The sequence below is a fragment of the Cherax quadricarinatus genome, chromosome 47, assembly GCF_038502225.1.
Source record: "Cherax quadricarinatus isolate ZL_2023a chromosome 47, ASM3850222v1, whole genome shotgun sequence".
NCBI classification, from domain to species: domain Eukaryota; kingdom Metazoa; phylum Arthropoda; class Malacostraca; order Decapoda; family Parastacidae; genus Cherax; species Cherax quadricarinatus.
The window spans coordinates 25,412,308-25,439,806 of NC_091338.1; the positions used below are offsets into that span (position 1 = coordinate 25,412,308).

At 39.7% G+C, this 27,499-nt stretch overlaps 1 protein-coding gene across 1 annotated transcript in view; it reads right to left on the bottom strand.

Annotated features, from left to right (window-relative positions):
- Positions 1-6,732: 6,732 nt before the first annotated feature.
- Positions 6,733-27,499, bottom strand: part of LOC128696597 (glucose dehydrogenase [FAD, quinone]-like) — a 174,605-nt gene continuing 153,838 nt past the window's right edge. The window contains exons 13-15 of the mRNA XM_070094643.1: positions 21,634-21,707; positions 21,113-21,264; positions 6,733-8,137 (exon numbers count right to left, since the gene is read on the bottom strand). Coding sequence (XP_069950744.1) covers positions 7,987-8,137; positions 21,113-21,264; positions 21,634-21,707 — 377 coding nt within the window. The 3' untranslated portion in view covers positions 6,733-7,986. The remainder of the gene's footprint in view (positions 8,138-21,112; positions 21,265-21,633; positions 21,708-27,499) is intronic.

Below are 27,499 nucleotides of genomic sequence, written 5' to 3' on the forward strand. Positions count from 1 at the left end.
ACAGACTCCTAAGTTCACTTCATCTTTCATAGACCCATCAGCTGACACGTCCACTCCCAAATATCTGAATACATTCACCTCCTCCATACTCTCTCCCTCCAATCTGATATCCAATTTTTCATCACCTAATCTTTTTGTTATCCTCGTAACCTTACTCTTCCCTGTATTCACTTTCAATTTTCTTCTTTTACATACCCTACCAAATTCATCCACCAACCTCTGCAACTTCTCTTCAAAATCACCCAAGAGCACAGTGTCATCAGCAAAGAGCAACTGTGACAACTCCCACTTTATGTGTGATTCTTTATCTTTTAACTCCACGCCTCTTGCCAAGACCCTCGCATTTACTTCTCTTACAACCCCGTCTATAAATATATTGAACAACCACGGTGACATCACACATCCCTGTCTAAGGCCTACTTTTACTGGGAAATAATCTCCCTCTTTCCTATATACTCTAACTTGAGCCTCATTATCCTCGTAAAAACTCTTCACTGCTTTCAGTAACCTACCTCCTGTACCATACATCTGCAACATCTGCCACATTGCCCCCCTATCCACCCTGTCATACGCCTTTTCCAAATCCATAAATTCCACAAAAACCTCTTTAGCCTTATCTAAATACTGTTCACTTATATGTTTCACTGTAAACACCTGGTCCACACACCCCCTACCTTTCCTAAAGCCTCCTTGTTCATCTTCTATCCTATTCTCCGTCTTACTCTTAATTCTTTCAATAATAACTCTACCACACAGTTTTCCAGGTATACTCAACAGACTTATCCCCCTATAATTTTTGCACTCTCATTTGTCCCCTTTGCCTTTATACAAAGGAACTATGCATGCTCTCTGCCTTGTACATGTACTTGTAGTAAATAAAGATATTATATTAATGGCGTGCCTTCATGGTGGTGGTTTGGAAGCCTTTTGATATAAGGAATTGGAGCTACTTTCCATATCATTGGATCAAACATGATCACCTTCCATTCCCAAGTGAGTAACTCAGTGTTGCTGAGATCAGTGCAATCCCAGGAGTTATTTTTGATAGCACAATTAATTAGTTTGCAAGTCCCACTCAAATCAAACCACTCTCACTCATGTTTTTATCTAACCTATATTTGACGCTACCCAATAACCTTACTAGGAGCACTGTTCCACTTATTAAGCAGACTGTTACACTCATTAGAACATAAACTATGATCTTAGGTAGTTTTAAAAAGAGATTAGACAAACATATGATTGAGAAAGGCCGGTTTGGATTAGCATTTGATTTATGGGAATTATTATGTGGCTTTGGGAAAAGTTTGGATATATGGCATCGTAGTCACAGAAGTGAAAATATCGAAGGTGAACACAATAGCAAAAAAAAGGGAGTCAGTCTTAAGCGCTGATGGGTTGACAGCAAAGACCCCTATTTATGTAGGTTGGTTAAGAAATGCAGCTTGGACACCAATTCAGGCCGACGATGTTGCTAGTGATCTTGTAAATGCTGAGCTAGTACTGGCTAGATATTACAGTAAACTCTCGGTGTATAATTACACTGAAAGCTACACACTGCAGTGGTGACCTGTACTTAGCTCAGTTGTGACCTGTACTTAGCTCAGTGGTGACCTGTACTTAGCTCAGTGGTGACCTGTACTTAGCTCAGTGAGAACGTGTCTAGTGTACTCTCTGTAGACTGAACCAAGATGCCCTCCATCGAGCAACTGTACCAGCAGCTTAAGGAGGAATTGAGGGTAGCGAAGATAGAGATACGGCGATTGACTGAGGAAAACAAGAGGATTCGTAGTAGTCCTCCTGTTGTGAGTCCTCAGGTCAAGAAGGGAACCTGGACAGTGGCTGGACGGCATGGAACGAAGTTGATGATCAACAAATCGAATGGAAAGGTAGAAACGATGAAGAAGAAAGAAACTGCTGTGGAAACTGTTGTGGAAATACCTAATGCATTCTCTGTGCTACCCAACGAATGTGAGTCAACTATTGGGAACGTCACGACGAACGACACCAAGGAAGGTAAAAATGTTGTTGCTGGGGATAACCAGGTTAGGTACATGGATAGGGCCTTCTGCTTGAAGGATAGGAATAGGAGACAAAGGGTTTGCTTTCCTGGGGCTGGGATGGAGGATATTGTTTGCCAGATTGACAACATCATGAACGGTAATGGGATCAATCCTATTATCTGCCTCAGTGCTAGAGGCAGTGATGTAGGCAAGCGTAGAAGTGAGGATTTAGTTAGAAGGTTCAGGATAGCAATAGACATAATTAGGAAGAAGGGGGGCACCCTGTTATATATGGCATTTTGCTAAGAAGGGGTGGTGGAAACGAATGGTTGTCCAGAGCAACTGGTATTAATGTTGGCTAGACAAACACTGTAAGGATAATGCAGTACTATTCATTGACAACTGGGACTACTTCTGTGGCTGAAATGACATATATGCCAGGGATGGGGTTCACTTATCCAGGGCAGGTGTGGGTTTTCTTGCTAGCTCAGTTGAGGTGGTTGTTAGGACTTTACACTAGGATTAGTTAGAGGTATGGGTTTAGAAATGAAAAATAATGAGTATGGATATATTGACTTAGGCTATGATATTATGAATCTTAATAATAATAGTCATGGATAAAGCTGGTTAATGATAATTTCAGAAATTGTGTAAAAGCGGAGGTGAATGGGAGGGATGTGCAGAGGAAGAAACATATGATGGTATTTTATGCTAACAGTCGAAGTGCAAGAAATAAGATTAATGAACTACGTTTGGTAGCGTGTGCTGGGAACTTTGATGTCATTGCATTAACTGAAAAGTGGTATGGTTTAAAAAGTCGGGATATGATTGCTGAGTGTAATACTAAGAGTTTAAGCTGTTCCATGTGGATAGATGTAATGGGAAGGGGGAAGAAGGTGCATTATATGTTCGAGAAAATATTAATTGTTGCATAAAAACAAGTATAAAATTAGATGGAATAGTAACAGAATCTCTTTGGGTAGAGTTTGTAGAAGGTCAAGAAAAATTAATTCTAGGTGTAATATACCGACCTCCAGGCTTGGACCACGATAGAGGGAGACTTCTATGGGACGAAATTGTTGGGCTTCTAGACACAATAACGTAGTGATAATAGGGGATTTTAACTTTAGTCAAATTGACTGGACTTCTTTGACCGGTAATCTAGAGTCCAGTGACTTTATGGAAACAGTTCAGGACTGTTTTATGAAGCTGTGTGTAACAGAGCCTACCAGGGGTAATAATTTGCTCGACCTAGTCTTGTCAAATAAGGAAACACTCGCAAATAATCTGGAGATCACTGAAGAGCTTGGCGCAAGTGATCACAAATAAACCACTTTTAGCATTAACTGGGAATACTAGAATAATGATAATACAGTAAAAATCCCTGATTTTCGTTTTGCTGATTATAGTGGACTTAGCGAACACCTGTCTAATCTTGATTGGGGTTAAGTAGCTAATGATTTTATTGACGATGATCGTACTTATGATTACGAAGGGATCTGCGTTTATGATTTTTTCTTAATAATGTACACCGTGCTCAGAGTATATACATTCCCCAGAGAGAAATCAGGTCTAATAATAACGATCCCAAATGGGTTAACAGGAGGCTAAAGCATCTATTAGGGAAGAAAGGGGGAATTTATAGGCGCATCAGAAGAGGAGAGGTTAACCTTACTGACCAATATGTTCAGCTTAAAAGAGAAGCTTGTTTGCTAAACGTGACTATGAAATTAGAGTTGCTAATGAATCAAAGACCAATCCAAAGAGGTTCTTTCAAGTGTATAGAACGAAGGTGAAGGAAAAAGTAGGACCTCTGAAAATTAGGAATGGATAGCTGACGGATAACGAACTGGAAATGTGTTCCGTATTTAATGACTATTTTTTGTCAGTTTTTACACAGGAAGACGTAAATGAGATTCCAGAAATTAACAATTATTCAGTTCCTGATGAATTCAAATTAACTAATATTACTGTCAGGAGGGACAGGTTATCAAACAGATAGACAAACTGAAGCAAAATAAGTCCCCGGGGCCCGACAAGTTGTTTTTCATGGTACTTAAGGAATGCAAGATGGAACTTAGTCAGCCATTAACGAGTGTGTTGAATGTGTCCATGACATCTATAGTGGGCAAGTTATTAGAATCAATTATAGCTGACATTATTAGAAGTCACCTTGAAGTGCATAATTTGATTAATGAATCTCAGTATGGGTTCACGAGAGGTCGTTCTTGCCTGACAAATTTACTGACGTTCCTGAATAGAACATTTGAGGTAGTAGACAGTAATAAAGAATATGGTATTGTTTATTTGAATATTAGTAAAGCCTTCGATAGAGTACCTCACAAGAGGATAGAGGCATGGCTTACCAATAGAAAGCAGAGAGTTTCCATTAATGGGGATTAGTCACTAGTGGCGTTCCACAAGGTTCAATTTTAGATCCTCTCTTGTTCATAATTTACATTAATGGCCTTGATGAAGGGATTACGAGTGACATTAGCAAATTTGCTGATGATACAAAGATAGGCGGCATGATTCATTCTGAGGAGGATAGAATGAACTTCAGGAGGATTTGGACAAATTAATGTCTTGGTCTGAAAAATGGCAGATGAAGTTCAATGTGGATAATGAAAATAACCCTCAAAGCTATAAACTACGCGAAGTAGAGCTTGATCATACAGAATGTGAAAAAAACTAGGGAGTCATGGTAAGCAAAAATCTAAAGCCAAGACAGCAGTGCCTTAGTGTGCACAACAAGGCTAACAGATTACTAGGATTTATCTCAAGAAGTATAAGTAACAAAAGTCCAAAAGTTATTTTACAGCTCTATACATCACTAGTGAGGCCTCATTTAGATTATGTTCCTCAGTTTTGATCTCCTTACTACAAGATGGATATAGACTCATTGGAGAATATACAGAGAAGAATGACTAAAATGATTTACTGTGTAAGGAATCTCCCGTATGAAGATAGACTTAAAGCCTTAAATCTCCACTCTCTGGAGAGACGTAGAATGACGGGAGATATCATTGAAGTGTATAAGTGGATGACGGGCATACACAAAGGAGATATTAATAAAATACTGAGGGTGTCGAACCAGGTAAGAACCAGAAATAATGGATTTAAGTTGGATAAATTTAGATTTAGAAAGGACATAGGCAAGTACTGGTTTTCTAGCAGAGTTGTGGATGGGTGGAACAATCTTCCCAGTAAGGAGATCGAGGCTAGGACTTTGCGCAGGTTTAAAAAAGAGATTGGACAAATATATGAGTGGGAGGGGCTGGGTTTGATTGGTGTCATTGGGTACGGGAGTAAATTCTTGGGTAGCTTTGGGTAGAGGTCGTTTTGATAAGGACCTGCCTCGTATGGGACAGTAGGCCTTCGGCAATATTCCTCCATTCTTATGTTTTTATGTTCTTACACTCTACGAGCGTCTACTGTTACTCTATTACACCATATATATATATATATATATATATATATATATATATATATATATATATATATATATATATATATATATATATATATATATATATATATATATATATATATATATATATATATATATATATATATATATATATATGGATGAGATGCTATCAACAAATTTTGTTGAGAATGAGAGGAAGTTTTGGAGTGAGATTAATAAGCAGAGAAAGCCTAGGGAACAAATGGATTTCACAGTTAAAAATAGGAGAGGAGAGTTATTAGATGGAGAGATGGAGGGAGTATTTTGAGGAACTGATGAATGTTGATGACGATAGGGAAACTGTGATTTCGTGCATTGTAGGAGTGAAGAAGAGCCATTGTGGGGGAGGTACGTGAGACAGCGGGTAGAATGAAAGAAAGGGGACAAAGCAGCTGGGACTGATGAGATAAAGACAAACGTTAAAAGCAGGTGGAGATATAGTTTTGGAGTGGTTGGTGCTTTTATATAGTAAATGTATGGAAGAAGGGATTGACAGAGGGCGTGCACAGCCCTATTATATTAAGGCAAAGAGGATAAAACAGAGTTCGAAAATTATAGGTGAATAAGCCTATTGAGCATACTTGGTAAAGTGAATGGTAGCGTTTTGGAAAAAAATTAAGATGAACAAGGAGGCATTAGAAAAGGGAGGGGGTGTGTAGACCAAGTGTTTACAATGTAACATAGGTGAATAGTATTTAGATAAGGATACAGAGTTTTTTTTTAGCATTTATGGATTCGGAAAAGGCGTATGACAGGGTGGCAGGATACACTTAGGAGTCTGTGGAGACAAAGAACTTTGTCCATGAAAGCAAAGAGGGGAATGTATGAGAGTATAGTTATAACGACACTCTTGAATGGGTGTGAAGTATGGGTGATGAATGTTGCAACAAGGAGAAGGCTCGAGGCAGTGGAGATGTCACGTCTGAGGGCAATGTGTTGTGTGAATATAATGCAGAGAATTCGTTGTTTGGAAAATAGGAGAAGGTGCAAGATTACCAAAACTATTATCCAGAGGGCTGATGAGGGGTTGTTGAGGTGGTTCAGACATGAAGAGAGGATGGAACAAAATAAAATGACTTCGAGAGTGTATAAATCTGTAGTGGAGGGAAGGCCTAGCAAAGGTTGGAAGGAGGGGTTGAAGGAGGTTTTGTGTGCGAGGGGCTTGGACTTCCAGCAAGCATGCGTGAGAGTGTTAGGAGCAAATGGAGAAAAATGTTTTTTTTTAGAACTTAGCGTGCTGTTGGAGTGTGAGAAAGTTAACATTCATGAACGGATTCAGGGAAATCGTCAGACTTGAGTCCGGCCAGCATACAAGCGTGCACACTCATATGTGCATATTTATGAAGTTGATGTAAATTGAATTTAATTAATTTACATACGTTCATTTTAAGAATATAAAATGCATATTTCCCCAGTGTTCACTGTGGGAAGATGATACACATTTTTCCACAATTTTCTTGGAGATTGTGGGAAGATCAACATCTAAATCACGTTTATAAAATTGCTCATAAAGAGTGTCCAGAATATCTTGCTGCCAATTTTGTCAAGACCGGGAACCAAAGCAGTTATGGTTTCAGTGGGTAGGGAGAACAACTTTGTAGTGTTCGCAGCCAGTGGTCAGGCTTCAAACACATTCTATTGTAAAGCAATAAAGGAGTGGAACATGTTGCCTGCACCTGTCAAAGCCTATTATAGCATGAACCAGTACAAGAAGAGAGCCAAAATGTACCTAAGGAATGTAGCTACAGAGAGGTACCTCATGAATGTAGCTACAGAAAGGGAGGAGAGTGATTTCTTGAACAGCTAACATATCTGTACCTATTATTCTGATCTGATCCTGTCTTTAATGTTAATGTAAATTATTGACTTTACCTTATTCCTAGTATATCTCTCTATATTGTTTAAATAATAAGTTATTACAAGAACCCCAATGGAAATCAATCACTTTGTCTGTCTTTTTTGGGGGGATTATCTTCGGTAATCTACACATATGTTGCTATGTATGATAATTTATGTAACTGTATTTATGTGTATCTGAACCTGAATGAATTTACGTACTGTACCTGTGACTGCCGCTTTCCAGTGCTTCATGCTCAATATAGATCAGGTTCAGTAATGTGAATATTTAGTAGAATATGAAATTCCTCACGGGTATATCCTGAGTAAAGTTACAAGGACGCTTCAGTTCTTCCTGATTATTATTATAGTACTCAAAACTAAGGGATAAACAGCTCTGCTGCTCTTTCAGATGACGTCCTCGCGAGTATGCGCTTGTAACAGGACGTCCACTCTGGTTGATGACATCCTCGCGAGTATGCGCTTGTAACAGGACGTCCACTCTGGTTGATGACATCCTCGCGAGTATGCGCTTGTAACAGGACGTCCACTCTGGTTGATGACATCCTCGCGAGTATGCGCTTGTAACAGGACGTCCACTCTGGTTGATGACATCCTCGCGAGTATGCGCTTGTAACAGGACGTCCACTCTGGTTGATGACGTGCGCACGTGTAATTCCTCTAATACGTAGTTGTTGGAATGCCCCAGTCCTGTTTGATAATGTCTGCGGCCTTTTCTCCGATCATAAGAACTGGGGCGTTTGTGTTTCCAGATGTAATGAGAGGCATGATAGAGCCATCCACCACCCGCAGCCCAGACACGCCACGCACCCTGCCGAGAAAACAAGTTCAGTTTGGTTTACGCTGAGGAACATATTCAAGTTATTATAACTAACCGTACACACACCAATGAACTATTCTAATATTTTTGTAGACCAATGTTATTATCAACGCCGAGATTTCAGTTGTTTTTAATTCAAGCATTGTTTGTCCATATATATATATATATATATATATATATATATATATATATATATATATATATATATATATATATATATATATATATATATATGTATGTATGTATGTATATGCTTTGAATGTGCGTTGATGCAATGCGGATGACAAGAAACAGATGGTTGCTGATGTTATGAATGAAAAAGAAGTTGGATGTCCTGGCCCTAAGCGAAACAAAGCTGAAGGGGGTAGGAGAGTTACGGTGGGGGGAAATAAATAGGATTAAATCTGGAGTATCTGAGAGAGTTAGAGCTAAGGAAGGGGTAGTAATAATGTTGAAGGATCAGTAATGGAAGGAGAAAAGAGAATATGAATGTGTAAATTCAAGAATTATGTGAATTAAAGTAAAGGTTGGATGCGAAAAGTGGGTCATAATAAGCGTGTATGCACCTGGAGAAGAGAGGAATGTAGAGGAGAGAGAGAGATTTTGGGAGGTGTTAAGTGAATGTATAGGAGCCTTTGAACCAAGTGAGAGAGTAATTGTGGTAGGGGACCTGAATGCTCAAGTAGGAGAAACTTTTAGAGAGGGTGTGGTAGGTAAGTTTGGGGAGCCAGGTGTAAATGATAATGGGAGCCCTTTGATTGAACTTTGTATAGAAAAGGGTTTGGTTATAGGTAATACATATTTTAAGAAAAAGAGGATAAATAAGTATACAAGATATGATGTAGGGCAAAATGACAGTAGTTTGTTGGATTATGTATTGGTAGATAAAAGACTGTTGAGTAGACTTCAGGATGTACATGTTTATAGAGGAGCCACAGATATATCAGATCACTTTTTAGTTGTAGCTACACTGAGAGCAAAAGGTAGAGGGGATACAAGGAGAATAGAAACATCAGGGAAGAGAGAGGTGAAGGTTTATAAACTAAAAGAGGAGGCAGTTAGGGTAAGATATAAACAGCTGTTGGAAGATAGATGGGCTAATGAGAGCATAGGCAATGGGGTCGAAGAGGTATGGGGTAGGTTTAAAAATATAGTGTTAGAGTGTTCAGCAGAAGTTTGTGGTTACAGGAAAGTGGGTGCGGGAGGGAAGAGGAGCGATTGGTGAAATGATGATGTAAAGAGAATAGTAAGGGGGAAAAAGTTAGCATATAAGAAGTTTTTACAAAGTAGAAGTGATGCAAGGAGGGAAGAGTATATGGAGAAAAAGAAAGAGGTTAAGAGAGTGGTGAAGCAATGTAAAAAGAGAGCAAATGAGAGAGTGGGTGAGATGTTATCAACAAATTTTGTTGAAAATAAGAAAAAGTTTTGGAGTGAGATTAACAAGTTACGGAAGCCAAGAGAACAAACCGATTTGTCAGTTAAAAATAGGAGAGGAGAGTTATTAAATGGAGAGTTAGAGGTATTGGGAAGATGGAGGGAATATTTTGAGGAATTGTTAAATGTTGATGAAGATAGGGAAGCTGTGATTTCGTGTATAGGGCAAGGACTAATAACATCTTGTAGGAGTGAGGAAGAGCCAGTTGTGAGTGTGGGGGGAAGTTCATGAGGCAGTAGGTAAAATGAAAGGGGGTAAGGCAGCTGGGATTGATAGGATAAAGATAGAAATTTTAAAAGCAGGTAGGGATATAGTTTTGGAGTGGTTGGTGCTATTATTTAATAAATGTATGGAAGAGGGTAAGGTACCTAGGGATTGGCAGAAAGCATGCATAGTTCCTTTGTATAAAGGCAAAGGGGACAAAAGAGAGTGCAAAAATTATAGGGGGATAAGTCTGTTGAGTATACCTGGTAAAGTGTATGGTAGAGTTATTATTGAAAGAATGAAGAGTAAGACGGAGAATAGGATAAAAGATGAACAAGGAGGCTTTAGGAAAGGTAGGGGGTGTGTGGACCAGGTGTTTACAGTGAAACATATAAGTGAACAGTATTTAGATAAGGCTGAAGAGGTTTTTGTGGCATTTATGGATTTGGAAAAGGCGTATGACAGGGTGGATAGGGGGGCAATGTGGCAGTGGTATAGGAGGTAGGTTACTGAAAGCAGTGAAGAGTTTTTACGAGGATAGTGAGGCTCAAGTTAGAATATGTAGGAAAGAGGGAGATTATTTCCTAGTAAAAGTAGGCCTTAGACAAGGATGTGTGATGTCACCGTGGTTGTTTAATATATTTATAGATGGGGTTGTAAGAGAAGTAAATGCGAGGGTCTTGGCAAGAGGTATGGAGTTAAAACATAAAGAATCACACATAAAGTGGGAGTTGTCACAGTTGCTCTTTGCTGATGACACTGTGCTCTTGGGAGATTCTGAAGAGAAGTTGCAGAGGTTGGTCGATGAATTTGGTAGGGTATGTAAAAGAAGAAAATTAAAAGTGAATACAGGAAAGAGTAAGGTTATGAGGATAACAAAAAGATTAGGTGATGAAAGATTGGATATCAGATTGGAGGGAGAGAGTATGGAGGAGGTGAATGCATTCAGATATTTGGGAGTGGACGTGTCAGTGGATGGGTCTATGAAAGATGAGGTGAATCATAGAATTGATGAGGGGAAAAGGGTGAGCAGTGCACTTAGGAGTCTGTGGAGACAAAGAACTTTGTCCTTGGACGCAAAGAGGGGAATGTATGAGAGTATAGTTTTACCAGCGCTCTTATATGGGTGTGAAGCATGGGTGATGAATGTTGCAGCGAGGAGAAGGCTGGAGGCATTGGAGATGTCATGTCTGAGGGCAATGTGTGGTGTGAATACAATGCAGAGAATTCATAGTTAGGAAGTTAGGAGGAGGTGCGAATTGCCAAAACTGTTGTCCAGAGGGCTGAGGAAGGGTTGTTGAGGTGGTTCGGACATGTAGAGAGAATGGAGCGAAACAGAATGACTTCAAGAGTGTATCAGTCTGTAGTGGAAGGAAGGCGGGGTAGAGGTCGGCCTAGGAAAGGTTGGAGGGAGGGGGGTAAAGAAGGTTTTGTGTGCGAGGGGCTTGGACTTCCAGCGGGCATGCGTGAGCGTGTTTGATAGGAGTGAATGGAGACAAATGGTTTTTAATACTTGACGTGCTGTTGGAGTGTGAGCAAAGTAACATTTATGAAGGGATTCAAGGAAACAGGCAGGCCGGACTTGAGTCCTGGAGATGGTAAGTACAGTGCCTGCACTCTGAAGGAGGGGTGTTAATGTTGCAGTTTAAAAACTGTAGTGTAAAGCGCCCTTCTGGCAAGACAGTGATGGAGTGAATGATGGTGAAAGTTTTTCTTTTTCAGGCCACCCTGCCTTGGTGGTAATCGGCCAGGGTGTTAATAAATAATATATATATATATATATATATATATATATATATATATATATATATATATATATATATATATATATATATATATATATATATATATATATATATATATGTATGTATGTTTATCAACACAGCCAAGGCAGGGTGATCCGTAAAAGAAAAACTTTTATCACCATTCACTGTCTTGCCAGAGGCGCACTTACACGACAGTTATAAAACTGCAACATTAACATCCCTCCTTCAGAGTGTAGATGCTGTACTTCCCATCTCCAGGACTCAAGTCCGGCCTGCCGGTTTCCCAGAACCCCTTCATAAATGTTACCTTGCTCACACTCCAACAGCACGTCAAGTCCTAAAAACCATTTATCTCCAATCGCTCCTATCTAACACGCTCATGCATCCTTGTTGGAAGTCCAAGCCCCTTGCACAAAACATCCTTTACCCCCTCCCTCCAACCTTTCCTAGGCCGACCTCTACCCAGCCTTCCCTCCACTACAGATTTATACACTCTTGAAGTCATTCTATTTTGTTCCTTCCTCTCCACATGTCTGAACCACCTCAACAACCCCTCCTCAGCCCTCTGGATAATAGTTTTGGTAATTTTGTACCTTCTCCTAATTTCCAAACAACGAATTCTCTGCATTATATTCACACCACACATTGCCCTCAGACATGACATCTCCAGTGCCTCCAGCCTTCTCCTTGTTGCAACATTCACAACCCATGCCTCACACCCATACAAGAGCTTTGGTATAACTATGTTCTCATAAATTCCCTTCTTTGCTTTCATGGATAAGTTCCTTGTCTCCACAGCCTCCTCAGTGCACCACTCACCTTTTTCCCGAATATGTAAAACTCATCAATTTGAAAGAACTCATTTAAAATTAAGTACTTATTAAAATTTTCTCTTATATGTTTAAAGACATATTTTTTTCATTTATGATAATGTAAAAATTAATTATGTTGTATCAAACTGAACCTTATTTTAATAAGCACAATTTAATTTAGCCTAATCAGACTGAATATATTTTAGATAAATTTACATTAATTTAATAATAAGCAAACGCAATGAAATATATTTTTTTTCGTTAGGTTCAGAATGATTTCTGGGAAATTATTGCATATACAAATTTTCGCTTGCTTATTCGGCAAGAAGAGTATTCCTATTTAAGCAAAAATCGCATGTTTTACACACACACACACACACACACACATATATATATATATATTTTTTCAACAAACCGGCCGTATCCCACCAAGGCAGGGTGGCCCAAAAAGAAAAACTAAAGTTTCTCTTTTAAATTTAGTAATTTATACAAGAGAAGGGGTTACTAGCTCCTTGCCCCCGGCATTTTAGTCGCCTCTTACAACACACATGGCTTACGGAGGAAGAATTCTGTTCCACTTCCCCATGGAGGTAAGAAGAAATAAACAAGAACAAGAACTAGAAAGAAAATAGCAGAAAACCTAGAGGAGTGTGTATACATATGCTAGTACATGTATGTGTAGTGTGACCTAAATGTAAGTAGAAGCAGCAAGACATACCTGAAATCTTGCATGTTTATGAGACAGAAAAAAGGACACCAGCAATCCTACCATCATGTAAAACAATTACAGGCTTTCGTTTTACACTCACTTGGCAGGACGGTAGTACCTCCCTGTGAGGTTGCTGTTTACCAGCAACAAGTTGGCCGTCTCCCACCGAGGCAGGGTGACACAAAAAAGAAAGAAAATCCCAAAAAGAAAATACTTTTATCATCATTCAACACTTTTACCTCACTCACACATAATCACTGTTTTTGCAGAGGTGCTCAGAACACAACAGTTTAGAAGCATATACCTATAAAGATACACAACATATCCCTCCAAACTGCTAATATCCCGAACCCCTCCTTTAGAGTGCAGGCATTGTACTTCCCATTTCCAGGACTCAAGTCCGGCTATATAAAAATAACCGGTTTCCCTGAATCCCTTCACTAAATATTACCCTGCTCACACTCCAACAGATCGTCAGGTCCCAAATACCATTCGTCTCCATTTACTCCTGTCTAACACGCTCACGCACGTTTGCTGGAAGTCCATGCCCCTCGCCCACAAAACCTCCTTTACCCCCTCCCTTCAACCTTTTCGAGGACGACCCCTACCCCGCCTTCCTTCCCTTACAGATTTATACGCTCTCCATGTCATTCTACTTTGATCCATTCTCTCTAAATGACCAAACCACCTCAACAACCCCTCTTCAGCCCTCTGACTAATACTTTTATTAACTCCACACCTTCTCCTAATTTCCACACTCCGAATTTTCTGCATAATATTTACACCACACATTGCCCTTAGACAGGACATCTCCACTGCCTCCAACCGCCTCCTCGCTGCTGCATTCACAACCCAAGCTTTACACCCATATAAGAGTGTTGGTATTACTATACTTTCATACATTCCCTTCTTTACCTCCATAGATAACATTTTTTGCCTCCACATGTACCTCAATGCACCACTCACCTTTTTTCCCTCATCAATTCTATGATTAACCTCATCCTTCATAAATCCATCCGCCGACACATCAACTACTAAGTATCTGAAAACATTCACTTCTTCCATACTCCTCCCCAATTTGATATCCAATTTTTCTTTATCTAAATCATTTGATACTCTCATCACCTTACTCTTTTCTATGTTCACTTTCAACTTTCTACCTTTACACACACTCCCAAATTCGTCCACTAAACTTTGCAATTTTTCTTTAGAATCTCCCATGAGCACAGTATCATCAGCAAAAAGCAACTGCATTAATTCCCATTTTGTATTTGATTCCCCATAATTTAATCCCACCCCTCTCCCGAACACCCTAGCATTTACTTCTTTTACAACCCCATCTATAAATATATTAAACAACCATGGTGACATTACACATCCCTGTCTAAGACCTACTTTTACTGGGAAGTAGTCTCCCTCTCTTCTACACACCCTAACCTGAGCCTCACTATCCTCATAAAAACTCTTTACAGCATTTAGTAACTTACCACCTATTCCATATATTTGCAACATCTGCCACATTGCTCCCCTATCCACTCTATCATATGCCTTTTCCAAATCCATAAACGCAGTAAAAGCTTTCCTACCTTTATCTAAATACTGCTCACATATATGCCTCAATGTAAACACTTGATCTACACATCCCCTACCCACTCTAAAACCTCCTTGCTCATCCGCAATTCTACATTCTGTCTTACCTCTAATTCTTTCAATAATAACCCTACCATACACTTTTCCTGGTATACTCAGTAAACTTATTCCTCTATAATTTTTACAATCTCTTTTGTCCCCCTTCCCTTTATATAAAGGGACTATACATGCTCGCTGCCAATCCCTAGGTACCTTCCCCTCTTTCATACATTTATTAAACAAAAATACCAACTACTCCAACACTATATATATACTATATATATATATATATATATATATATATATATATATATATATATATATATATATATATATATATATATGTGTGTGTGTGTGTGTGTGTGTGTGTGTGTGTGTGTGTATGCAATAAGATCACAGTAAACAGGTGATTTTAAAATATGCAAAACAACCACTGTGAAAGAGTAGTGAAATTCCAAGCGCTTTCGTGACTACTCACATTGTCAAGGAACTATGACACAAGAGTGTCATTGTACATGTTGCTAATGGGGCTAGCAACTTTGGTGACAGGATAAATTTTTTCGATAAATACTTGCACCTTTGTAAACATTGAACAATGAGTAGTCTCGAATGCACTTGGAATTTCACTACTCTTTCACAGTGGTTGTTTTGCATATATTTATATATATATATATATATATATTTTATTATTATTATTATCACACTGGCCGATTCCCACCAAGGCAGGGTGGCCCGAAAAAGAAAAACTTTCACCATCATTCACTCCATCACTGTCTTGCCAGAAGGGTGCTTTACACTACAGTTTTTAAACTGCAACATTAACACCCCTCCTTCAGAGTGCAGGCACTGTACTTCCCATCTCCAGGACTCAAGTCCGGCCTGCCGGTTTCCCTGAATCCCTTCATAAATGTTACTTTGCTCACACTCCAACAGCACGTCAAGTATTAAAAACCATTTGTCTCCATTCACTCCTATCAAACACGCTCACGCATGCCTGCTGGAAGTCCAAGCCCCTCGCACACAAAACCTCCTTTACCCCCTCCCTCCAACCCTTCCTAGGCCGACCCCTACCCCGCCTTCCTTCCACTACAGACTGATACACTCTTGAAGTTATTCTGTTTCGCTCCATTCTCTCTACATGTCCGAACCACCTCAACAACCCTTCCTCAGCCCTCTGGACAACAGTTTTGGTAATCCCGCACCTCCTCCTAACTTCCAAACTACGAATTCTCTGCATTATATTCACACCACACATTGCCCTCAGACATGACATCTCCACTGCCTCCAGCCTTCTCCTCGCTGCAACATTCATCACCCATGCTTCACACCCATATAAGAGCGTTGGTAAAACTATACTCTCATACATTCCCCTCTTTGCCTCCAAGGACAAAGTTCTCTGTCTCCACAGACTCCTAAGTGCACCACTCACTCTTTTTCCCTCATCAATTCTATGATTCACCTCATCTTTCATAGACCCATCCGCTGACACGTCCACTCCCAAATATCTGAATACGTTCACCTCCTCCATACTCTCTCCCTCCAATCTGATATTCAATCTTTCATCACCTAATATTTTTGTTATCCTCATAACCTTACTCTTTCCTGTATTCACCTTTAATTTTCTTCTTTTGCACACCCTACCAAATTCATCCACCAATCTCTGCAGCTTCTCTTCAGAATCTCCCAAGAGCACAGTGTCATCAGCAAAGAGCAGCTGTGACAACTCCCACCCTGTGTGTGATTCTTTATCTTTTAACTCCACGCCTCTTGCCAAGACCCTCGCATTTACTTCTCTTACAACCCCATCTATAAATATATTAAACAACCACGGTGACATCACACATCCTTGTCTAAGGCCTACTTTTACTGGGAAAAAATTTCCCTCTTTTCTACATACTCTAACTTGAGCCTCACTATCCTCGTAAAAACTCTTCACTGCTTTCAGTAACCTACCTCCTACACCATACACTTGCAACATCTGCCACATTGCCCCCCTATCCACCCTGTCAAACGCCTTTTCCAAATCCATAAATGCCACAAAGACCTCTTTAGCCTTATCTAAATACTGTTCACTTATATGTTTCACTGTAAACACCTGGTCCACACACCCCCTACCTTTCCTAAAGCCTCCTTGTTCATCTGCTATCCTATTCTCCGTCTTACTCTTAATTCTTTCAATTATAACTCTACCATACACTTTACCAGGTACACTCAACAGACTTATCCCCCTATAATTTTTGCACTCTCTTTTATCCCCTTTGCCTTTATACAAAGGAACTATGCATGCTCTCTGCCAATCCCTAGGTACCTTACCCTCTTCCATACATTTATTAAATAATTGCACCAACCACTCCAAAACTATATCCCCACCTGCTTTTAACATTTCTATCTTTATCCCATCAATCCCGGCTGCCTTACCCCCTTTCATTTTACCTACTGCCTCACGAACTTCCCCAACACTCACAACTGGCTCTTCCTCACTCCTACAAGATGTTATTCCTCCTTGCCCTATACACGAAATCACAGCTTCCCTATCTTCATCAACATTTAACAATTCCTCAAAATATTCCCTCCATCTTCCCAATACCTCTAACTCTCCATTTAATAACTCTCCTCTCCTATTTTTAACTGACAAATCCATTTGTTCTCTAGGCTTCCTTAACTTGTTAATCTCACTCCAAAACTTTTTCTTATTTTCAACAAAATTTGTTGATAACATCTCACCCACTCTCTCATTTGCTCTCTTTTTACATTGCTTCACCACTCTCTTAACCTCTCTCTTTTTCTCCATATACTCTTCCCTCCTTGCATCACTTCTACTTTGTAAAAACTTCTCATATGCTAACTTTTTCTCCCTTACTACTCTCTTTACATCATCATTCCACCAATCGCTCCTCTTCCCTCCTGCACCCACTTTCCTGTAACCACAAACTTCTGCTGAACACTCTAACACTACATTTTTAAACCTACCCCATTCCTCTTCGACCCCATTGCCTATGCTCTCATTAGCCCATCTATCCTCCAATAGCTGTTTATATCTTACCCTAACTGCCTCCTCTTTTAGTTTATAAACCTTCACCTCTCTCTTCCCTGATGCTTCTATTCTCCTTGTATCCCATCTACCTTTTACTCTCAGTGTAGCTACAACTAGAAAGTGATCTGATATATCTGTGGCCCCTCGATAAACATGTACATCCTGAAGTCTACTCAACAGTCTTTTATCTACTAATACATAATCCAACAAACTACTGTCATTTCGCCCTACATCATATCGTGTATACTTATTTATCCTCTTTTTCTTAAAATATGTATTACCTATAACTAAACCCCTTTCTATACAAAGTGCCGAATATGTAAAACTGGTCAATTAGCAAGAACTCATTTAAAATTAAGTCCTTTCTGAAAATTTCTCTTATACGTTTAAAGATATATTTTTTTTCATTAATGTTAATGTAAAAATTTTTAATTTTGCACCAACAGAATCTTAGAAAACTTACCTAACGTTGTTATAACAAGAGCAATTTATTTTAGCCTAACCCAACTAAATATATTTTAGATTTGTTTACAGTAATTTAATACTAAACAAACACAGTGAAATATATTTTTTTCGTTAGGTTCAGAATGATTTTGGCGAAATTATTGCATACACAAATTTTGACTTGTCCTATATGGCAAGATGAACGTTGCTATTTAAGCCAAGATCGCAAGTTCTGCCTATTCGGCACGACACACACACACACACACACACACACACACACATATATCTATATATATATATATATATATATATATATATATATATATATATATATATATATATATATATATATATACTATATATATATATATATATATATATGTCGTGCCGAATAGGCAGAACTTGCGATCTTGGCTTAAATAGCAAGGCTCACCTTGCCATATAGGACAAGTGAAAATTTGTGTATGCAATAATTTCGCCAAAATCATTCTTGGAGGTATTTTGTCACAGTGGGGCCAAACACACCATAAAACCAATCCAAGAAAAATGCTTTAGTGACCCATGCCTTACTGTTTGATCTCCACAGCACACACAAATTACCCTTGACAATATTGTTTTTCCTGAACACTCTGGGAGTTTCAGAGCGATACACCAATAAAGGCTTCACTTTGCAATCACCACTAGCATTACTACACAACATTAATGTCAGCCTGTCTTTCATAGGCTTATGTCCTGGGAGTGCCTTTTCCTCCTCAGTAATGTAGGTCCTGTTTGGCATTTTCTTCCAAAACAGGTCTGTTTCGTCACAATTAAACACTTGTTCAGGTTTTAGGTTTTCAGTCTCTATGTATTCCTTAAAGTCCTTCACATATTTTTCAGCCGCTTTTTTGTCCGAACTGGCTGCCTCACCATGCCTTACCACACTGTGTATGCCACTATGAATCTTAAATCTCTCAAACCAGCATCTGCTGGCCTTAAATTCATCAGCAGCAGCACTATTTTGAGGCATTTTCTTAATGAGATCTTCATGCAACTTCCTTGCCTTTTCACAGATTATAGACTGAGAAACACTATTGCCTGATAATTTTTTTTCGTTTATCCATACCAATAACAGTCTCTCTACCTCTTCAACTATTTGTGGTCTCCGTTTTGAAAACATACTTGAACCTTTCACAACAACAGCTTCCTTGATTGCCTGTTTGCCAAGATAGTACTGATGGTTGAATGTGATTTGTTGTATTGCCTTTCCAACTCAGCCATACATACTCCACTCTCGTATTGTTCAATGATCTCCTTCATTTCCATCATAATTCTCACCCTTTTTAACACAGGTTTGGCACTAGAAGCTTTCTTGGAATGCATGGTGGCTTGTTTAACAGTTACAAGCACTAGAAATAGTGGAATAATTCAAAATATATGGGAGGCACACGTGGAAACCGACCGCAACAGCTTGTAAACAATGGCCCGCTCAGGCCGCGCTCCGGGCACATCAACACGTTCTGGATAAACGTCGTTGGTTAAGTTTCTCGCCGCTGGTTAAGGCATTTTTTCTACACATGTCACTTCTGCCTACCAGAGTAAAGGAATTTTTTTCATGCAGCTGTAAAATGCAAGAAATGATAACTATGTAAAAAAATGTCGCCAGTTTATCTCCTTTTATATAATGTATGTACTTTATTTTTTTAACATAGTAGATATCAATGTATTTTTTTTTAATATTATATTATATGTCTGTCCATAAAGGAAATGAAACCAGAATGCATGTTTACCTGGAGTTTACCTGGAGAGAGTTCCGGGGGTCAACGCCCCCGCGGCCCGGTCTGTGACCAGGCCTCCTGGTGGATCAGAGCCTGATCAACCAGGCTGTTGCTGCTGGCTGCACGCAAACCAACGTACGAGCCACAGCCCGGCTGATCAGGAACTGACTTTAGGTGCTTGTCCAGTGCCAGCTTGAAGACTGCCAGGGGTCTGTTGGTAATCCCCCTTATGTGTGCTGGGAGGCAGTTGAACAGTCTCGGGCCCCTGACACTTATTGTATGGTCTCTTAACGTGCTAGTGACACCCCTGCTTTTCATTGGGGGGATGGTGCATCGTCTGCCAAGTCTTTTGCTTTCGTAGTGAGTGATTTTCGTGTGCAAGTTCGGTACTAGTCCCTCTAGGATTTTCCAGGTGTATATAATCATGTATCTCTCCCTCCTGCGTTCCAGGGAATACAGGTTTAGGAACCTCAAGCGCTCCCAATAATTGAGGTGTTTTATCTCCGTTATGCGCGCCGTGAAAGTTCTCTGTACATTTTCTAGGTCGGCAATTTCACCTGCCTTGAAAGGTGCTGTTAGTGTGCAGCAATATTCCAGCCTAGATAGAACAAGTGACCTGAAGAGTGTCATCATGGGCTTGGCCTCCCCAGTTTTGAAGGTTCTCATTATCCATCCTGTCATTTTTCTAGCAGATGCGATTGATACAATGTTATGGTCCTTGAAGGTGAGATCCTCCGACATGATCACTCCCAGGTCTTTGACGTTGGTGTTTCGCTCTATTTTGTGGCCAGAATTTGTTTTGTACTCTGATGAAGATTTAATTTCCTCATGTTTACCATATCTGAGTAATTGAAATTTCTCATCGTTGAACTTCATATTGTTTTCTGCAGCCCACTGAAAGATTTGGTTGATGTCCGCCTGGAGCTTTGCAGTGTCTGCAATGGAAGACATGTCTGACCATAAAGGAAATGAAACCAGAATGCATGTCTGTCCATCCTGGATTCTTGTTTCCCGGAGTGGCCAAAACGTTTATGATAGCTGTGCATTGTTTCTTTCATAGTGATAAAGAAGGGAAGAAAGCTAACAAGTTCTGAAGGTTGAGAAAAGAGTAAACAAAGGCAGAGTAGGCAATGAGTGTTGAGGATAGGAAAGATAGCACCAGATGGGGAGACCTACTTGAGGGTGTGGTCGACGACGCTGTAGGGGTCGGAGGCGGGTCCCATCTTGCAGGAGCCGACCGGATGGAAGGTGGTCTTGGCCATGAAACGGGTGTAGCAAGCCCAATACTCGTCAGAACCGAACACCTCCGACTCACACCCCGGCAAAACCTGTACAACACACATGTAAAACTAACAGATATTGAATAGAGATACATACTAACCCTCATGTAGACAAAACAGCTATAGCTGATTGCTGTTTGTAAGGTCTTAATGTGAGATCGAAACGTACCCATCCTCTTTGATTTTCTCCATGATGATTTATTTGTCATACATAAATATATTGCTAACAGTATTGTTAAGCAATAAACAAACCTTATCTGGACTTTTTAGGCTGCACCAGACAAATATATTAAGTTCATAATACCAGGTAGGCTCTGTATGAATGCTGTGTTCCCTTAGTGAGGAATACAGTATTCCAAGCAGTATCTCTAAGCCCTAATTGTTATATTCTCACAAACTTGAAGAAATTTACACTACCTTGTCATGAAATCTAGCGCCGTGTTCTACTCTCAAGGCTGGCGCCTCTCCTACAGTCAAGGAGAACCTGATGCCTGCAGAATAAAAACATTATCATGATTCCGGAGGAGTAAGACAGTATGAGCGTAATATTTACACGATTTATGTGACGATAATGTTAATATGATGTGTGAGAGGAGACAGAGTAGGAGTGATATTAACATGATGCCTAAAGACTATGAGGTTAACATGAAATAAATCCTTGTGGAATTAGGTTAAAAACTGGATGCTAGATTAACATTTCTGTCTCGCGTTTGGCGAGCAAAGGATCAAGCCTCCACTGTAGGTTCTGAATGAATGATAAGGTAATATATCCTTCACATGAATATAATGTCGATGATTCTCGGAAGGAGAATAAGGTTAATAATAACATGATAACTGGGAAGAGTGCAAGATTAATTAATAACGTATGCGGATCATTATGACGCCTGGAGAGAGTGGAACGTCAAGAAAAACATGAAATCTGGAGAGTGTTAGAACATTAATAACATAATAACTGGGAGTAAATGTAAGATTATATAAAACATAGTGGCTAAAAATAGTGTAAGAACATTACCATTGTTTTTGGAAAACAAGAGTAACGTGATGAGTTGGAGAGTGTGTATGATCATTAATGACATGGTGCCTGGAGAACAATGTTAGATCAATACAAACATGGCGCCTTTAGAACAGTGTAAAATCAATAATAACGTGATATCTGGAAAACAGAATAAAATTAACAATAACGTGATACCTGGGAAACAGTGCTTATATCAAGGGTAAAACATTCTGACAAGTACGGCAGTGACTCCATGTGTGGGTTGTCATATTATTGAGATGTTTCGTTCATCAGGGATTTTACCTATTCACACAGTGAGAGGTAATGTAATGAGCCTATTGAAAGAAATGGTATGGTACCATTTACTTAAAGTAATTAATTAGTAAAATATATATTTATGTGTATGTAGTATAAATCAGACAGTTAAATATTTATATATTTTTCCTAGTTGCTATTTACATATGAAAGCTGGTATGTAAATTACTAAGGATATGTGGATGTCTGGGTACCCGGAAGGCTCCAGGTGGGAACAACCAACAGCCCCTCCCAAGCAGAGAGAGGTGACAGCTGCCGCGCCTTCACCTTTACAGGTAGGTGATCTTGGTTGCCAATATGACGTTTTTCAGAGCATAGTTCTAGCTGCCCATACAACTTTTGTTCCGAGTAGGGAAATTAGATCTAACAAAAATGATCCCAAATGGATGAACATTAGATTAAAACATCTCATTGGTCAAAAGAGAGGCATATATAGGCGTATCAAAAGAGGGGATGGGCAGTTAAGAAATCAATATATTCAATTAAAGAGAGAAATAAAGAAAGGAATAAGAAAAGCAAAAAGGGATTATGAGGCTAAGGTTGCAAGGGATTCAAAGACTAACCAAAAAGGGTTCTTTCAGGTATACAGAAGTAAGATTAGGGACAAGATTGGCCCACTTAAGAGTAACTCTGGTCAGATCACTGACAGTGATAAGGATATGTGTGAAATTCTCAATACCTACTTCCTCTCAGTTTTCACCCAGGAAAATACTAGCGATATTCCTGAAATAATAGATTATGTAGAACAGGATAATAAACTATGTACGATTGCGGTAACTAGTGACATGGTCCTCAGACAAATAGAGAAACTAAAACCTAACAAATCCCCAGGCCCTGATGAACTGTTTGCAAGGGTGTTAAAGGAATGTAAAGAGGAACTTAGCATACCTTTGGCTAATCTTTTCAACATATCACTACAAACTGGCATGGTGCCTGATAAATGGAAAAGGGCAAATGTAATACCTATTTACAAGGCAGGTGACAGGCCCTTGGCTTCGAACTATAGACCAATAAGCCTTACCTCCATAGTGGGAAAATTTATGGAATCAATAATTGCCGAAGCAATTCGTAGCAATCTTGACAGGCACAGATTGATTAATGAATCTCAACACGGTTTTACAAAGGGGCGTTCCTGTCTTACGAATTTACTAACTTTTTTCACTAAGGTGTTTGAGGAGGTAGATCATGGTAATGAATATGATATTGTGTATATGGACTTCAGTAAGGCTTTCGATAGAGTTCCACATCAGAGGCTATTGAGGAAACTTAAGGCACACGGAATAGGAGGAGAAATTTTTTCCTGGGTAGAGGCATGGTTGACAAATAGACAGCAGAGAGTTTGCATAAATGGGGAGAAATCAGAATGGGGGCACGTCACAAGCAGTGTTACTCAGGGGTCAGTGTTGGGCCCGTTCTTGTTCACAATTTACGTAAACGACATAGATGAGGGAATAAATAGCGACATAAGCAAATTTGCTGATGACACCAAAATAGGCCGGCCAATTCATTCTAATGAGGACACTAGAGGACTCCAGGATGATTTGAATAGACTGAAGCAATGGTCGGAGAAGTGGCAGATGCAGTTTAATATTGACAAATGCAAAGTTCTAAATGTTGGACAGTTAAATAACCATGCCACATATAAACTAAATAATGTAGATCTTAATACTACTGATTGCGAAAATGATTTAGGAGTTCTGGTTAGCAGTAATCTAAAACCATTAGTGTTCGCAATAAAGCTAACAGAATTCTTGGCTTCATATCTAGAAGTATAAATAATAGAAGTCCTCAGGTTGTTCTTCAACTCTATATATCCTTGGTTAGGCCTCATTTAGACTATGCTGCGCAGTTCTGGTCACCGTATTACAGAATGGATATAAATGCTCTGGAAAACGTACAGAGGAGGATGACGAAGATGATCCCATGTATCAGAAATCTTCCCCATGAGGATAGACTGAGGGGATATGATCGAGGTGTATAAATGGAAAACAGGAATAAATTAAGGGGATGTAAATAGCGTGCTGAAAATTTCCAGCCAAGACAGGACTCGCAGCAATGGTTTCAAGTTGGAAAAATTCAGATTCAGGAAGGATATAGGAAAGCACTGGTTTGGTAATAGAGTTGTGGATGAGTGGAACAAACTCTCGAGTACAGTTATTCAGGCTAAAACGTTGTGTAGCCTTAAAAATAGGTTAGATACATGGGTGGGTGGGTGTGAGTTGGACCTGACTAGCTTGTGCTACTGGGTCTGGTGCCGTGTTCCATCGTTGAGTGTAGGTGACCAGACTGGGTGGGTCATTAGGCTAATCCGAGGGGGGTCATTGGTCTAATCGGGGGGGGGGAATGGACCTGCTCCGCATGGGTCAGTAGGCCTGTTGCAGTGTTCTTTCTTATGTTCCTATGTTCTACGTTTAGCTTCCCCATGGAAGATGAGCGAGGGTTTTAAGAAGGTTCAGCTGACTATGACAAGTTCAGAGAGGTAATGTGAGGTTTCCAGGATAACCTATGGTCAAACAGAAGGCCGAGAAACCTGACCGTATCACGTTCTGGGATACGTGAGCCATACGTGAACCAAATTACTTTTATTATCAGAACGTCTAGTGAAAATAATTTTGTGAGTTTTAGTACTGGAAAATTTACAGCCATGCGTAGTGGCCCAATTGGAAACACGGTCGACCACATGCTGGAGAGAAACTGCAATGAGGTGACAGTCAGCGCCTGCACAAGCTATAGTGAAGTCATCAACATAGAGTGATGACCAAATATTGGATGGAAGAAGAGAGGCCAAATCATTTATAGCAAGGAGAAAAAGTGTTGTGCTCAGAGCACATCCATGAGGGACACCTTCAGCTTCGACAAAGTCCGGGGAGAGCATATTGTTAACCCAAACACAGAAATGTCTTCAGTTAAGAAGTTCTTATGAGTGAAGTCTGAAAAAAAGTATGGAAACTGAGTGGTAAATACTCTCCCGACCCGGCTACTGTTCTGCGGGTTGCCGGTGTTGGCAATGACTAACTAACAATATTGTATTATTTATTTTTTTATATTTATCCATATAAACATGAGTGCTTCACGAAGAGACTACTTAAACAATCTCAGTACATTTGGCTACATTTATGTAGAATACTCTTTGCAAAAACTAAAAAAAAAAATAAAAAAAAAATAACAGATTTTGTGAAACAAGCTTATTTTGCTTATTTTGGAATAGCGCTAACAGGACAAGACAAGTTTGCAAAACTTGTGTAGAATGTATACGACAGTGGAAAAATAGGCAAAGGAAAAGTTAAAACTTGGGCGTGTCTATGGTGTGGAGAAAACCGAAAAACCACCACGACGATTATTATTTCTGTATGGTGAATGTGAAAGGTTTCAATCGATACATGAGAGTCAAGTGGGAATATCCTGATCTGGAGTCAGTAAGGATCACTGTGCCACACAGTGAAGACATCACCATACAAGTGTTCACAACACTGCCTGACCTTCCGTTGTCAGATGTTGAAGAAACTCAGTGTTTAGGATGTAACACAGGTGATAACAGTAGAAGTGAATATGAAGTAAACATTTCAACACCCCAGTAGTTCTTCCAAGAAAAACACAATGATACGTGACCTCAGTCTGTCAAAGCAAGCATGTGAACTGATGTGGCCCGGTGGCCTGGTGGCCCGGTGGCCTGGTGGCCTGGTGGCCCGGTGGCCTGGTGGCTAAAGCTCCCGCTTCACACACGGAGGGCCCGGGTTCGATTCCCGGCGGGTGGAAAGATTTCGACACGTTTCCTTACACCTGTTGTCCTGTTCACCTAGCAGCAAATAGGTACCTGGGTGTTAGTCGACTGGTGTGGGTCGCATCCTGGGGGACAAGATTAAGTTAGACAGTCCTCGATGACGCATTGACTTTCTTGGGTTATCCTGGGTGGCTAACCCTCCGGGGTTAAAAATCCGAGCGAAATCTTATCTTAACTTTTAGCATCCAGACTAAAAACAAAGACTGTCTACAACGAGAACTTTAAATAACATCTTATCGGACAAGAGAGGTTGAACTCCTTCCTTATTTCAGCCATGATGACGAACTTGTATACTGCAACAACATCCCTGGACCTCTTCGAATGGGATGTGAATATTGACGACGATATTGGCTGAAATGTGTCTTAATGGACAATGATAACCAATATGCATCTCTTCCAATAGCTCACTCAACAAAACTTAAAGAATGATACGAAAATATCAAAATGGTATTGCAGAAGTTTTGCTATCACGAGCACAACATTTCTGAGTTGATCTGAACATGGTAACCTTCTTGCTTGAGCAACAGAGTGGATATACATAGTACTCTTGCTTCATGTGTTTGTGGGACAGTAGGACAAAGGCAGAACATTGGACAGAAGTGACATGGCCTTCAAGAGAAAACATGACCGTAAGTGCAGTAAACATCATTAACGAGCCCTGGTTGACAGGGATAATATTATCTGCCACCACTCCGCATTAAGTTAGGGATAACGAAGCAATTCGATGAAGTCATAGACAAAGATGGCAATTGCTTCAAATTCATTTGTAGGCCGTTCCCTGGACTATATGGAAAAACTGAAAGTTGGAATCTTTGATGGTCCTCAATTTCGAAAGCATATCATGATTCTAATTTCACAAAATGTATAAATGGTGTCGAAGTTTCTGCATGGTGCAGTTATGTGTCAGTTGTCAAGAACTTCTTGGGTAATCGCAAAGAAGACAATTATGAAGAACTAGTGCAAAACATGTTGACAAGTTTAAAGAATTTAGATACTAATATGATCATGAAGGTACACTTCTCCATAGCCACCTAGATAAATTTACACATACTCTTGGTGAGGTCAGTGAGGAACAAGGGAAGAGGTTCAATGAAAATACGAAGGTGACTGAGGAAAGATATCAAGGCAGATGAGACACACACATGATGGCAGACTATTGCTGGAGCCTGAAACGGGACTGTGCTGTTGACCAA